Source organism: Gymnogyps californianus, chromosome 1, assembly GCF_018139145.2.
Source record: "Gymnogyps californianus isolate 813 chromosome 1, ASM1813914v2, whole genome shotgun sequence".
Lineage (NCBI taxonomy): Eukaryota > Metazoa > Chordata > Aves > Accipitriformes > Cathartidae > Gymnogyps > Gymnogyps californianus.
The window spans coordinates 146,576,446-146,592,685 of NC_059471.1; the positions used below are offsets into that span (position 1 = coordinate 146,576,446).

The window sequence follows — 16,240 nt, forward strand, 5'->3', positions numbered from 1 at the left end:
AATTGCCATAAAAATGAGGAGGGTTTTGTTTTCTTTTAAATGATCTTCAGGAAACAAATTTGTAGAAGGCTTCAGCAAAAACTGATTCTGAGCCCAGAGTTTTATAAGAACTTGTGAGGAGAACAATCTGTTTTTCTGAAATTTCCTCAGATACAGGCATTTAAGTCTTAAGACATTTTATGTCTGTGCAGAATATATGACAGGAAAATGCGAAAAGCAAATGATGGAGCTATAAATAAAACTAAGTAAACAAAAGTAAAAACATAACAAAGAAGTAGCCAGATGACAAAATAAAAATTGTGACTGTGCAGAGGAAGGGGGATGCTTCAAGAACAACGTGGCAGTTTAAGCCACTTACACAGTAAGATCCATTTCTCTGATATCCTTGAACTTGGTGAATCTTCTTTTCTTCTGGCAGATGTACTGGGCCCCTGCTATAACAGAGCAAGGAGCTGCTATCACTGGGCAGAGGGGGGATTATGGGAGGATGCTCTGTAAAGTCATAGGACCGAGGGAGTGGAGGACGAGGTGGGACTACTTCCTCTTCCTAAAGATTGTAGAATAGTCACCTTATTTAGATGTGCACACCTGTTACAATTATTTATAACTTAAAAAGAAAAATATATTACCATAGCTACACCAGCTATAGATTTTGGAATTAAAGGGACAATGTCACACTAAAAAAAAAAAAAAAAAAAAAAAGGCCAAGACAGCTTTAGTTTCTTTGGGGTTTTTCTGTTTGTTTGTTTGCTTTTTATTTTATTACTACCACCCAGACTGAAATACTTCAATAGTTTCATTATTCAGCTTATCAAGATTTTCAATTCTAACACCTGCACTTCCTGTTGGACATGTATGAACTCTCCGAATCATCCTTTTAAAAATTAAATTCAATATCTTTTTAAAGATTTTTACATAAATTAGACTTTTAGAAAGTTCTGTAAGCCAGATGTATATTGCATACACTTTAGATAACCATGACAATGTCCCTTTAAAACTGTAACTTCTAGCCAGATTTTCAGAGGAATTGAACATTTGGGAGCTCCCACAGTTTCAGATCTTCTTGTGGGTGCTCTGGCCATCTGAGAACCAGGCTCAATATATGAATAGACATATAAAGCAACGTATTTCTTCCCATGAAAAGTGTGGTGGGTAGAAAACAAATCCATAAATCAGGGTTTATATTTCTAGGGTAAGAGCCTGGGGAGAGGAAAAGGTGAGAAATGGAAAAGAGAAACATGCCGGTGAGAATATAAAGACACAGAACAAATGAAAGTGTCAGAATTACTAGTGGAGATATCAGTCTTTAAAACTAATTCATAATGCAATATTTTCACAGAAACATACTGAATACATACTTCAGACATCCTTAAAACAATTATAATAATGTTCATTTTTATCATAGGTATATTAGAAATTCAGTGATGCTAAAATGGTAAATACGCTAAAACCATACCTCATTTTTATATTTAATAGCTGAAAATGGCCTTGATCCCATGATGCCTGTTTAGGGAGAAGGGGGAGAGGCATAGAAAGAAAGAGAAAAATTGTTTTCAATAAACAGCTTTTAAAATATGAACTATAACCTGTTGCTATCAAATATACAAAGCATCAACTTAAAATAGATGATTACTTTCTTCTCTTCTCAGCAATTGTACCATTTTTTCAAACATACAAAAGCAACTATGGAGCTTATCCTTTAAAAATGTATATGATCCAATCTCACTTCCTATGAGATAAAAACAATCAGTTTACCGGCTTCTGAAGAGCTTCTTTGCTGTTTATGTTTACTTAAACCCTCCATGACATCTTGAATTCTCCACAGTTCCTTCTGAATCTGAGCACGCTGTATCCCTGCCGACTCAGTCTGCCAGTAAATAAACAGCATATATAGGTAATAAATTAGAATACATTGCAAGCGGAAAAAAACAGAAAACCTTTTTCTTTCTTTAGACTACACTGCATATCCTTTCCCAATGAAGGAAAATAAAATGCAGTAATGACAGACACTCTCCTTTCCCATAAAAGTGCAACAGTCGAATATTGTCAGAAACAAAAAGTGTAAGATTAACTAATTTCATAATGTGTCAGTTAATTTGACAGCAATTTGCTAGTTCAAACTCCACTTAAGAATAGAATTGTATCCACTGTTTCCAAAGAAAATCGAAGCAAACTTTGCACAGGAGACCTACATACAACAAAAGAAAAGGAACCATCAGTTCCAACCCTAAAACAGGTGGAGATGAACATGGTGTTTGCATACTCGCATATAAACTGTGGGCCTATTTGCATCCATGGTCATGCATGCTTTGGACTGCATAACACAAATTTCTCAGCTCTTGGGCTTCCTTGTAATCTCCCTTTCATAGCTGCACAGAAAATCAATCCCTGGAGCAAACAGTCTTTAATGCCTCCCAGCATGGACCACACCCATCCGCTTATTCCAGATAATGTATGCACATCTCTGTGTGTGTGTATCTCACAGAAAGATCTCCTTAGAAATTCAGAACTTATACTAACTGTCCAATCCTCCACAGCATGGCGAGGTAATAAGATACACACCAGAACTCTTCATATGCAAGTCCTGAAGCAATGTCTAGAATATTTTTTATTATATTTTGATAGAATGATTTAATTACATTTTAAAATATTCAGTTAAATGGAAGGATTTGTGTGAAGATTTAATATAACTGTCATAGCAATTGAGGTCTGAGAAAACTACCCCCTTTTGGACCCTATCACTGAAACAGAAAGCAGAGGCTTCCAGAGACAGGAAAACCAGTGCTATAGCTTCAAAAAAATAGGAAAAGCTGAAGACCTCCTCAGAACTTAAACTTTTAATTTCTTTTTATACTTTGTAAGTTAATGCACCACATGTCCCCCTTTTTTCATTTGTGTAGTTTTTAAACAAAATCATAGAAAAGGAAAGTGACTTAAGTGTAAAGACCTATGTCACACCTGAATTTCTCCAAGCCGATCGAGTTGCTCCTGCATATGGTTCCTTGTTACAGTTACATCATACTCCAATTTATCATATTCTCTCCAAGCTCTTTCCAGTTCCTAAGTATATAACAAAAGTAAAGAATTACAGATGCACATTCAAGTAAAAAAAAAAAAAAAAGTATATTTATTTTTCTTTATTCAGTGGCATGAAACTTCAGGAAGTAATGCATAAATAGGTATCAGCAATAAATATGTATTTTAGAGAATGTAATTTTTAAACAGCTTTTGGATTTTCTAATGATACTGAATGGAATTCAAACAAACAGCATTTTGTCTTTTCACAAACAAAAAGTATAGGCAAGGGCAAAATCTTCAGAATATGTCTTTATAGTCAGCAGGCACGTGGGTCTTAAGCTGGCCTTTCACTGAGGCAGAAAACCCACAAAAATGGACGCAAGTTTGTCTCTTTTATCACATAGAATACATATGTGTGAGTGCACAGCATGTGCGTGTATATGCAATGTATTATGCAAGACAAATGTAAGTCATCCAACCCTGCCTGTAAGGTTACCAGTGAATGCCCCAGGCCTGCTAATACACCATTATTTTACATATGTGAAACTACTAACACCAGAAGGGAGAAGATGCAAAAAGAAAATCTTCTTTGAGGTCAGCTCTACCATCTCACTTTTTAAGACTACATCAAGCAATTTACTCAATTTAGCATAAATTAAAAAGTTAATGAGGGAAAGTATATCTCGAGGATTTCCTTTCCCTTGATTTCCTTTTCCTTGTCCAATCAATTCCTTTTACAACATAGTCTAACGTTCAGACTAAAACTAGTATTTTAGGGCCTATTTTGTATCAGTTTCACCACAGCAAACCACTGGAATTTGACACTGAAATACCTTTTTGGATATATATGTAAGTAGGCAAAAATGATTCTTTGCCTTGTCATTTCAGTGTAGAAACCATCAAGAAGTCGAAAAGGACGGTAAATAGCAATTCCCTTCCTTCCCCCCCCTTTTTTTTTAAGGTTTTTGAAAGTGCGTAACTTGAAAGATCTTTTAAATGTAATGGCCCACTATTAAGAGAGACCATGACAGTATAATCTTTTCTTGTTTTCATCCTGCAGCTGCTTTTACTTAGAATAAGTCATCTATCTGATCAACTATCCGATAAAGTTTGTGCTTGCTACTATTTTGCCATCACATAAAATAGCTTATTTGCATTATTTACTACTGCTGTAATTAATTTTTCATATTATAAAGATGAAAATTACCACACCAATTAAAGTCAGTATGCACTCATTCCTGGCAAGCAAAAAAAAAAAAAAAAAAAAAAAAATTTAAAGAAAGACTACTCGATGAATATAGTGAAAAGATCACTTTCCAGCTGCCTTTGACAAAAATACAAGCAAGTAAAAGACAACTGAGTTTTGTTGGAATGTAATGAAAAATAACCAAAGATAACCCAGTTAAGAATATGAACATGAAGATAATCGTTTAACACTTCATTGAGTTTTACTGGCAAGAACGTATTACTTACTGCAGTAGCTCGCGATACTTCTCGACAAGTGCCAAGTAGTCCGTTCTGCAAGTCATCTCTCTGTAAGACTACATTTTGTATGGCTGCGGGATTATCTGCATTCATTTCTATCTCCTGACTTGCTGATAGCAAAGCTTGCTCAAGCGTGTACTATTATAATAAAAAGAATTATTTTTAATGTTCTGCATCATTGGGCTGATTTTCATTTTATTTCAGTAATCAATGTTCTGATAACAAGCATGTAAAATAACATCCACTTGAGGTAATAAATACAATTGTCCTACTTTCTCCTTGTGTAGCTGTTGAAGCTTCTCCTCCAGTGCTTGTACAACTTTATCTTGTTCACATAAACGGCTAAGCTTAGCCTAGTATATAACAGAAAATGATCACAATTAGGATTTCATTTTTAACATATTCAGTAATCAAAATAACTTGATCAAATCATTACATGAATCTATATAAAATGTTCGTACCACAAAATATTAATTCTAAAATTATGAAGGTATCAGTCTTGCATTTTCAAATTAACCTTAAGAAACCCTCTTAAGGTACAAGAAATAAGTGTTATTATAACTTGAAACAGCATGGCTCAAAACATATAATTTATGATTTTACAGCTAAATCTTTACAACTTAATAATAGGTATTAAATACCATTTTAATTTACATATTCCTCAGTATTATAAAGAATATTGTATACATTCACAGTCTTTCCCATGGTTTATTTCAGGTAGTAGTTTTTAATAGTTAGTTACTAGTACTATGCATGCTCTGCTCTGTTTTAGCTCCAATCAAGGCTTGGCTATCACTAAAACTGTTCCACTCCAGCTCCAGTTTGAGCAAGTAACTGTTCAGTGCACTCTAACCAATTTGAAATGGTTTACTTTTCTATTTGAATAACGTTGTTGGTTCAGTTTGTGCTGCTCTGACTTTTTAACTCTAAGATAACACTGGAAGCCTGCTTTTTTACTCTTAAAATAACATCCCTTAAATCATGTCTACTCTTAGTTGCATTGTGCAAGAATGACTAGACATGCATACGTATGCATATACAGTATGACTATATGTGTGTATTTTTCACCACCAATTTTACATCAAGCCCCTTTTCTTTAGTAACTAGCAACCCAATACTCTGAATGGTAACTACCCATGCCAAATTTCAGTTTTGGAGTATCAGTCATATTTCCTGAGAAATTACAGCTCTCATGCAACTGAACTACAACTACAGAGTTTTTCCCTTCTAAAGTTATTAATTCCTTTCTAGAAGCAATTCACCTTTGAACAGATATAATACTTGAAATTTCAGCCTAAAATGTAATACTTCCTGCCAGTTAGAAGCTTATTACAAAAAAGAGTCTTACGCCCCTCAATTTCACAAAGCAATTTCTGTTGGTAATCACCTATATGAAGTGCGTTTCAAACCCAGAAGTCAAGGGGGAAATTATTATCAAAATAAATAGACAAATACCAACATTTCCAAGGAAGAAGAAATACAAATGACTTACATCAATATCCAGCTCTTCAGTTCTATATTTGTATAATGTACCCCTACATTCTTCTTGTGTTAACTATAAGGAAGAATAACATTGCCATAAAACAACTTAATTGGACTACAGAAATGAAACTACTGTTCAGCTTAAGAGTTTCAATATAGAAATCAGGTTTTGCTTGAAAGTCAAACATACCACATTGAACAATGTATTTTTAGCCAATATATATTAATGAAGATAAGTACATGGAATGTCAAGCAGACTGTCAGTAGAAAGTTGCATTAAATTAATAGGCTAGTTTCTAACGCAAACTGGATTTTTAAAGATGTACAACTAAATCAAACATGGATTATGTAGGAAGATGAAACTGTCAGAGTACATCTAGACAGAGTTATACATCATTATGTATGTTTTTCATGTGCATTCTAAATACAGGGGCTCATTCTACTTGGAATTAACCATTCTAGGCACACTAAGGTCAAGTGTATTCACAAGGAAGATATTCTGATGTGGATCTGAAATCAGAACAGAATGACCTAAGTACACAAAATATGCGTAAAATATCTTGTTACAGACACATGCCCAGTAAGTGGCACCAAAGACCTCTCTGCCTACTTTTTCATATGGATTCCCTCGCCTCCAACAGAGTATTACTAGAAATGCCATAAATGGAAGCCCTTCTATTTTATCTTTGGACCCAGGCAAACTTGTCTCCTCATGCCAGTCAGCATATAAGGTATCCTCAAATTACTGTCATACAGCTCCTCATATTAGGTTCTTAACTCTTTCAATCTCTGAACTGACAAGTAACAAGATTTAAAAATATTTGACATCAAAAAAGGTAGCTCCCCATTTTAGAATGGACTGTCACATACAGTAACTACTTAATGTCCTATACAGCAAGTATTGGCATAACACTATTAACCTTCATATTCTATTTAATTAAAAACGTGTGCATCGAGTCCCAACACAGATGCTTTCCTTTCATGTATCTGTCATAATTAGGTCATCATGACTTAATAGTGCAAGAAAGACTACAAAAACACAAGTCCATGTTAAAGGACACTTATAAATAAAAGGACTAGGGAAGGGTTAATCAGACAAGCATTCCAAACAAACGTACATGTCTTCGACACACTTAAGTGTTTCATTTCAAGACATTATGTCCACATACCTCATGCAAATGCACCTGGTGACAATTTAAAAGTATGTATAGTGTATTAAAACCACACAGTAACTTTCTTTGAAATGGATATTTTATGAAAATGAGTGTTGGAATATGAAAAAAAGCCACAGCACTTTTGCACCTCATGAATGTCAGAAAAATTAAGATATCTATTTAAACTCCTACTATTGTAGAGTTGTGTTTTTTAACTGTTGATTTTATCACGAGAGAAAAATGAGGAATGGAAATATTTAAAAAAACTCATAAACATGGCCAAATGTCTTTAACTTACAGAGAAAACCTAGTTATATTTCACAACAGAAAGATTTTACAAAAGAAAGATTATCCCCTATTAGATAAATACATCTTCCCAAGACACTGCTCAGCATCTTATATAGCTTGCCTGGAAAAATGTAATGTCATTTTTTCAAGCCAGTATTTTTTACACTCTTATTTTTCAAAAGAGAGAAAATTTTTTTTTTGGCATTTCAACCTTAATTATAGCCAAGTTTAAAATAGCTTGCCAATTTAGCATCTTTATATCCCTGCCTACCTCCTAAAAAGAATATATTTTAAGTATTCAGAAAATGAAAACACATTTTCAGAGAACACTATACACGTGCTAGTTGTTCTTATTAAAATCCTATCACACTTTTAAAATTGCTGCCAACTTCTTGCTTGTGTCAGCAGTACTAGTTTCCCACAATGGGCACTGCTGGAGAGCCACTTGATTTCAACATTTCTACTGCAACATTTTACGTAGGCTTAGCGCAAAACCTCTAAAAATAGTATGAAACACTTAATCTTTCTCTGACAAAACAGCAGCTTCTCTTTCCACAGCACATCTATAAATCAGCTTAAGGCAAAAAGTGCAGAATGCTATCACATCCTACTGGAACTATGAGAGGAATTGCAGTAGACAAAATGCAATTACACATTACAAGCAAGGTTAACAACCTCATAACCCTGGAAAATGCATTATAAGAGCTCCAACGATCAAGTTATCGAAAAGTATTTTATGTCACGTTCAACAAACGCCTCTCTCACCAAATCGTTCCTACAAATACTTTACCAGGACAGTAATTTCAGAGAAAGAGTGCCACCTACTGAACAAACGATGTGACTTGCTGCTGACTTCTGCACTTTTCCTTGACATTTGCCTACTCAAATACAAAAAAGTCCATTCCTCTTAACATGGTGAAATAAACTGCACGGCGCCCAAACATTAAGGAGCAGCACCCTGAATACCTACAAAGAGAACTTATCATTTTTGAAAGGCAAACTGCACACGCAGAGTTTGGCCAAACATGTATCGTTACATGTGAAAAGGTAAAGTGACCTTAATTGAATTTCCATCTTACGTTAGAAATAATTTGTCACCTACTTTACAGTCCCACTGTACAGTCCCCATCTCCGTCAAATGCCAGTACCAGATGAATCACAGAACTGGATAAATCTACCACAATGGACACACAATATAAGATGTCCTTAGAGGGAAATTTCTTCCCAAATAAATGCAGATTAGGCAAATCTCTCTCTTGAGACATGAGGGGTTAAACCTATTTAAGCAGTAAATATTAAAAACCATTTAAGTGACAGTATTATTTCATTACCTTATAGGCTATTTTCAGATTCCGCTAACCATTTTGATTCAATAAATACATGGCAGGAAATTTCACACCCTGAGAGCACACTAAGCATCTCTGCAAGATACTGCACTTAGGAAATTAAAACAGGACAATCTAGGACGTTTTGTGGGGAGCACAAGGTTAAAGTCAGACTTCCAAGAGTCTTGTTTTTTTCTTTTTCTTTTTTAAAGTACTTCTTACTATCAGGAAGCAAGGCAAATGGGCATTTACCCCACAGTAAGCAAGATTCTCCTCTACTTTTGCATAATGCAACAGATAACATTTCAAATACAAATTGGAAAGACAAGATTTTTAGCTCAAATACAATCATCTCGTTTTCATAACAGAACCTGAAAAATATTTCTACCTACAAATCTCAAAATCTAACATGCATAACAGTTTAAATGTATACAGCTGCTGCAATAGTAATAATAAATAATAATAATGTATGCCACATAAACAAGACCTACCTATCCTTATAGGAGCAAAAAATCAAGGACTACTTTTATATGTTTTTAATGTATTAAGAACAATTATCCAAGCAAAGACCTGGATGTTAGCTTGCTGCACTCAGATTTTCGTTTTTCCCCCTTTAGGGAACTCACACACATAAGGGGAACTGAGGATAACTCTACTTTTTAAACTCAGCATCTACTGCTTTAGAAAACAAGATTAACACTCCTCACCTAGTATTAGAAAGAAAGAAAAAAACCCAAGGTAGAAATGGGTCCAGGCTGTAAAAAGCCTCTATTTTTCTTGTCTGTATGTATGGAATCATTGCCCTGGCTTATCCTTGTAAATTTACAGTACAGTCTGTAGAGCAAACTCATGTAAGTCAAAGTGATTTAAATAACTGTGAAGATGTAACGTCACAAACAAAAATGTCTTATAAATAACACATTTGAAATAGTACATATTTTAGCTATTTTACTAAAGAACCGTTAATCATTACAAAAAACCAGGAAGCAAGACACCTTAGTTTTTAATTAAATACAAGCTTTCCTTGCTTTCCTTTGCTTAACTCTAAATGAGCTCAGTCATAAAACTGAACTGAATAAACTGAAGCAAAGAAAGATCCTTTTCTCTACCCGCAGGAATGGTTACGGTCATCAGAAACTAGTTTATCATCTTGACAACAAAACAGGTTTCAGTTGCTTACACAGAGGCTTCTCCCAATTGTTTACATTTCTTGAAAACTGCAGTGGGAAAGATGACTAGTAAAAACAATTTATTTTATTTGAATAAAAAATTATATGTTGTTTAAATAAGTTGCCAGAATAGTAAACAGGTTAGTTTGGCATTACAAAAGTTCAGAAGACTATTTAGGCAGTGAAATTTTGAGTGTATTTTTATCCTTTCCTGGAAGTCCGTTAATGTGAATTTCGTATAGGAAACTCCTGCGCAAGCCTGCCAACATGTCGCAAACACTCTGACCTGAAGAGACCACATCTCTAGTGACAAAAGGTTATTCAATCTTCATGACTTGTTAGATTCACTGTTTCTTTGACAAGAATGTCAAAAAAAGTGCTTATTCAGTGTCAGATACAAAGCGGCACGTATGTCTACAAGGTGAAGGCAGTGCTGTGTAGCAATACCTTAGCTGACAGCATAGCTTTATCACGACAGCACTCTGAAATTTATTGGTACCCCTAAATAAGCAGGCAGACTAGCGCAGGCATAGCTATACCCCAAATGTGTCTATATTAGTATTAGAAGCTGAGCTAGTTTACCCTGACACATCCAAAGCACATCTGTTCATTGTATGTATGTTGACTTATTTGTCTTACTTACTCTATTGCAGAAAATTGATTTGCTTTAAAAAAATCATAACAGCTAGGCTTCTTTAAAAAAACCACAACAAAACACAATTTCATTTAGGGCTTGAAGGCACCTTGCTTCTCCCATTCCACTCCCAAATAGTTCCTTCAGGTTCCATGTTAAGGTTCCTATTTTGCACATAGGAGCACAAATTGGATGATCCTGAAATCAAAGCCACTCACAACCCAACTTCCTTTGGAAAGCTGAGATTTTTCTTGCAACTTTTCAGGATCACAAGAAAATCTACAATGTGGAGTTGACTTCCAAAAAACATGAAACATGAAATTAAGCTGCAGCATTTTTTAGAAACATGGCAAAGCATTAATCATTAATAAATGACTGTTTTACATGGCAGAATGTCTCCTTTTCTTCAAACTATGCAACCTTTATATGTCATTTTGGCTCACAAGGGCATAAATGCAAATGTAAGGGAACTGGTCAGATATTCCCTTCTGACTGGCAGCCAGAATTGCACACCTCATCTGCTGCAAAACATCATAGTCATTTAAGTAAGAACACCATCTTTGTTGCAGTTGAGGCTAGAAACTTCTTAAACATTCCCTGATGTGACAGGAGATATTCAGTTAAGCCCCAGTATCCCTAAGACACTGCAGTGCCAACAGATACGTATTGGCCATGCTCATAAGTTAATGCAGGTCTCAACTCACAGACAATATTTCCATTCACATTTCTGATTCTTCTTCCATCTCACCATTTACAACCATCACTAGATACTCTGTAAGTGTGCATGGTTAAGTCTGCTGTGACTTTATGAACAGACACTGCCTTTTGGATTTACAGTCCCCAGATCAAAGTAATTTTGATCCTTTCTTTCTTCAGTGGCTAAAGGCTTGGTAGGTGCAAACAAAAACTTGTAAATCCACTTCCTAGAACAAAACAAAATTGCCAGAAATGACCAGGTAAACACCACTCACATGCTTTTGTAGTGGTCAAAAGAAAGAAGCACCTTTGAACACTAATTGCAGAGAATCATGCTAAGACAAATGTTGGAAGCTTATTGGAAGTTTTATGAATTTACTGGACACCTGCATAAAACATCAACTAATTAAATTGTCTAGACAGAAAGAGTTATTCAAAAGTGTACATTTAATACTTAACAACAAAAACGCAGCAAAAGCCATGCTAACGATATTGCAGCATTTTATAAAGCATGGATGACTTGTGGTTTTCCAAAGCAAATAAGAGAAACACCAATGTTATGAATAAATCTGAGGAACAACCAAAACTGTCACTAAGGAAAATTTTCGCAGATGATAAAGCAATTTCATTCACTATCCAAGACCTTACTTGCTGGTACAGTTGCGGTCTTAGCGCCGAGTTCTCAATCATAGTGTGAACCATGGTGATTAAAGGTTCATTCTCTTTCATCTATTTCAAATCAGGAGGAGCATACAGCAAACATCAGTTTACAGCATGGCTAGATTTGAAAGACGACACTGTAAAATATAGCCTCTACTTTAATTTTTTCTAATAATACAGTAGATTACATTTTATCCCATGCTTTTTATATATTCCATCATTCAGTAATATCAACATCTGAAAAGTTTAATATCAAGCAAATGTATCAAAAACACATAAATGCTCAAAACCAGTGTAATATTTATTCACCAACACTCTCCCTTTTTAAAAATAAAAATGCTTAAAATAAGCCCAGCTTTGCACGATATTGAAATGAAAAGTATTATCTGATTATGCAATAGGAACACTCAAACCTTTATGAGAAAACCTTTTAAATTATAGATTTAATAACTCAATGTACATTAAAAAGATATAAGCATTCCCAGCCTCTGAATATTGAAGCGAGGTTTAGACTTATGTTCATGTATCACAAAATGTCTTTATATACTGCACTGATTTATATACTTAGGAACTTTGAATCATTACTCATTATATTTATCCACCCCCATATACGAGGGTGAAACTATTTCGGAACTGGTCAGACATCTTCTATAATGATTAGTATTTACGGATATGTGTGCAATGTCAAAACCAGATACTTTGATTATTACAGTAAAAACTGCAACACAGAAAATAGTATGGGGTTTTTGGTTTTAAAAAGGAGACTTGCCTAAGAGTAAGGGAAAAAATATGAAAACAGATAGTTTTCCTCTCCGAAAGAAACTTAAAAGTCACTTAAATGCACAATTTCCCTCCTATTTTTGTTGGAAACTTTAGGACCTGTTGGAAACATTAGCAATACCTGTTTTAAGTATGGTTACACAGGAAGGAAGTGTGTGTATGAATATTTATGATCTTTCACTCTGTCTTTATGTATATATATGCATTCACCATGAATTTGCATGGCAAGGTTTTGTTTCACAGATTGAAATGCAACAGAAACCCTGAGGTTTTGATGCCTTTTGGATTTTCTTGCCCCTAATTATTTAGGGGGAAAAAAAAAAAAATCTAATTTGTACATTTGGAGAAGTATATTTTTCTCTCCTTATGGGAAACACATTTTTCTTGTTGCAGATAGAGGACCTTTTTTGTTGTTGTTGTTTTTTGTACATAGTAAAGTCTGATCAGCTGATAAGTTAATCACCCAATAAAGAGCACCTTATCTTAAGAAGGCATGGCAAGCTTATGATGCTCTGTTTGTTTAAGGCAGGAAAAAACCCAAACAAGCAACCCCTCCCATTTGCTCCATCATCTACAGTAGACATAAACAGAAAACTAGAACTGACACAAGAAGTTGTTCTCCCTTTACATTAAAATTTTGTCCAGAGAGTGGGTGCACCGGCTGATACCAAAAGATATCTCAATAGTAAGATCAACAATAAGGTCCAAAGCCAAGCAATCAAACTACAGCCAACTGAAATACTTGTAAAGGAAAAATTGCTCTGAGGCTGAAATATTTTATTAGGAGTATACTGGTTTGGATGCATTTTTATTAGGAGGATTTCAACAGCTTCAGGCTCTTCAGCTGATTCTTTTTTACAATCTTTCAAATTTTTCCTTTCTAACTGATAACAGACAACACCGGAATTAATTTCTGTGGAACTGTTCAGAGATTGTTTTCATCCAGATTAGAAAAGAAGCAAAGTGGATTCGCTCAAAAGATGTTCTGAAGTAATGTTTTGTCCTCCAGACAGCTCCAACTTTGATTCATAGGACTTCTTCCAATATTTTTACTACCATTGGTGCTTAACTGTGCTTATCTAACACTGTTTGCAAAGGCCAGTTATTTCCAGAAAAGCTCCAGTTCCTTAAGGCCTTATGGAACAAAGACCAAAAACCAGATAATTGGTAAAATAATGCCAACCAAAGAGCCGTTGTAGCAGTCAAATATAGCAAGCTTTTTTCTCCTTTAGGAAATAATGTTTCAAAAAAATACTGACATTTAACTATTGAGAAATTATGTTCTTGAGGGAGTATGTATCTGTCACAAACCTTCCATTAACTAAAGCTAGCACACACACAAAGCAATGCGTGCTGAAGAAATGGCAAAGTAAACCAGAGTTACGCAGGACACAATGGCAAGTCCCATGCTCTAAAAGGTGAAGAGGATACCTATTTTGTGTTCTTAAAGCATTATCATGAGGCTACTCCCAAACTGAAGTTGGACACTATTTACACTGAGTAAATAGCTCAAGGAAAAATATTTGCTTGTTCATAACAGAAATAAGCCTTGATTTTCTCTCACTTCAGGGAAAAAAAAATATTTTTGTACAGTAAAGGACACCTTTTAGATCCTATGTATAATACTAACAGTATTATACTCATAGAGTCTCTCCAATTAAAGAAGTCGCAAAAATCAGAATTAAGATTTTCATAAGCAAACTGAAGTGTGAACTGCCTGATGCCACACGGCAACACAGCAGTAAAACCAAATAAAATCCAGCAGTCTTGGCTTTATCACTTTCTACTTCTAGTAAATAACTCTTTCTCCCCAGAAGTGATGCTTCATCTTTGCTTTTTTCTTTACTGATGTAGTATATAAGAGCATTTTCCAATGAAAAAAACACCTCCTTGACATATGATCTATATGAACAGCTACATTATTTATGAGCAAGTATCTGAGTGGGTATTTAGTGTTTTAAACTGTAAAGCCAAGCTGTTGATAACTTTTCTCTTCCTTCCTTTTCCTAAATTCTCTTCTGTGTTTGATAACACCCTACACAGATGCATTTCAGTAAGTGCTGTTCTGGCGGCAGCGATCAGCTGGAATAGTGGCTCCCTACCAGGACAGCTGACCTCACTCATAAGACTGTATGTTATGGGTGACAAAAGACTGAGCTCAGATTGGCAGTTTTATCCATTTCCTCTCAAGCTTCCTGATGGTAAAAGCAGTGGCAATAGGACCTGACCAAGCTTTTCTCCCACCTTTCCTCTGCTCTTTAATCTTCTGTCCAAAAAAAGCAGAAGAAAGCACTTTTCCTTCCTGCCTTCTTTTTACAGCAATGCTGCCTCCAGCGCAGTCTTTTTTTCACCCTACAGAGCCCCTGTCCTTGAGCCTGCCTTCTTCCTCTGGGGAGGGAAAAGGAAAAAAAAAAAAAAAGCAGCAGAAAGAACCACAGTGGTGGCTGGGTCAGCTCAATCTACCTTTTCCAGATAACCTGAAAAATACAATAGTAGTATCCTATATGTTGCTAATAGAGGACATACATACAATTTTAGGCTGAAACACAAGATATCAGATATAATACAGGATATCTGTCAGCTCTATCCAAACCCCCTTGTACTATTCCAGCCTCCCTTAATTTACTACCTGTTCCCAGAACCACCTTTAGCACCTTAGAAAGAGGGTGGTGAAGAGGAGAAAACAGAAGAAAAACACCAAGACAGTATAGATGTTGGCTGTGGGACCTTCACTCCTTTCTTTGACAACTTCTTGTTCAAGTTCTGTTTATTTTTATGCACCCTTTGAAAACTGAAAGAAACTAAAAATGAAAGTACCAGCAGAAGTATATGAACTACTTAACACCTAAACTATTGACATAAATAGCCATTTCAAAAAACAGGGGGAAAAAAAAAAAAGACAACTAAAGGAAATTTAGTAGAACTTCTACTGTGACAAACAAGCCTGGGATATGCTGAGATCAATATGACAACACACATGGAGAGTTTTACATAGATAGCTTGAGCTCGGTAGAAAGGAGTTTTCCAGCAAAAGAATTTTATGTTGATAGTAAAACTTTTCAGAAGTGTACTAAAAGACTGGTTTGCTGGAATTCTCCATAGTAACAGAAAGATTCAAGTGGGACCTCCTGCCATGGCTTTATTTACAAAGGAGAGAAAAAGCGTGTCTAGCTTTTATTTGAAAAAAAATTATGTTCCTACTTTTAATTACTGTTATTGTAATTACTGGGTACAAATACATTAAGGAGACTGCTGGCTTGGATTCAGTAATACACAATAAGTGATCCCTTCAAATTTTATAATGCAGAAGACTGAGATTGTATGTGCCTGCATAACATGTCCCACTTTGGCAAACAAATCATCGTTGCCTAGGGTTGCTAGCTATGTCCAAAGAACTACTTCTTAAAAGGCAAACGAGTCTCTCTCCTGCCTCTCTACGAACCTCGAGCCAGCAGACTGGTTCACAACCTCACTTTGGGAAAAAAAAAAAAAAAAAAAAAGGATGCCTGACAATCATTCTTTTGGCCATAAGACATCAAAGAAATCATA

General features: G+C 35.2%; 1 protein-coding gene across 3 annotated transcripts in view; it reads right to left on the reverse strand.

Annotated features, from left to right (window-relative positions):
• Positions 1-16,240, reverse strand: part of PLEKHA5 (pleckstrin homology domain containing A5) — a 171,618-nt gene that overhangs the window by 18,508 nt on the left and 136,870 nt on the right. The window contains exons 15-22 of one of the 3 annotated variants that reach the window (XM_050913312.1): positions 11,900-11,980; positions 5,996-6,058; positions 4,776-4,856; positions 4,492-4,641; positions 2,959-3,060; positions 1,756-1,867; positions 1,457-1,503; positions 359-547 (exon numbers count right to left, since the gene is read on the reverse strand). In XM_050913312.1, coding sequence (XP_050769269.1) covers positions 359-547; positions 1,457-1,503; positions 1,756-1,867; positions 2,959-3,060; positions 4,492-4,641; positions 4,776-4,856; positions 5,996-6,058; positions 11,900-11,980 — 825 coding nt within the window. The remainder of the gene's footprint in view (positions 1-358; positions 548-1,456; positions 1,504-1,755; positions 1,868-2,958; positions 3,061-4,491; positions 4,642-4,775; positions 4,857-5,995; positions 6,059-11,899; positions 11,981-16,240) is intronic. The other 2 variants (XM_050913305.1, XM_050913319.1) reach the window with 2 other exon arrangements.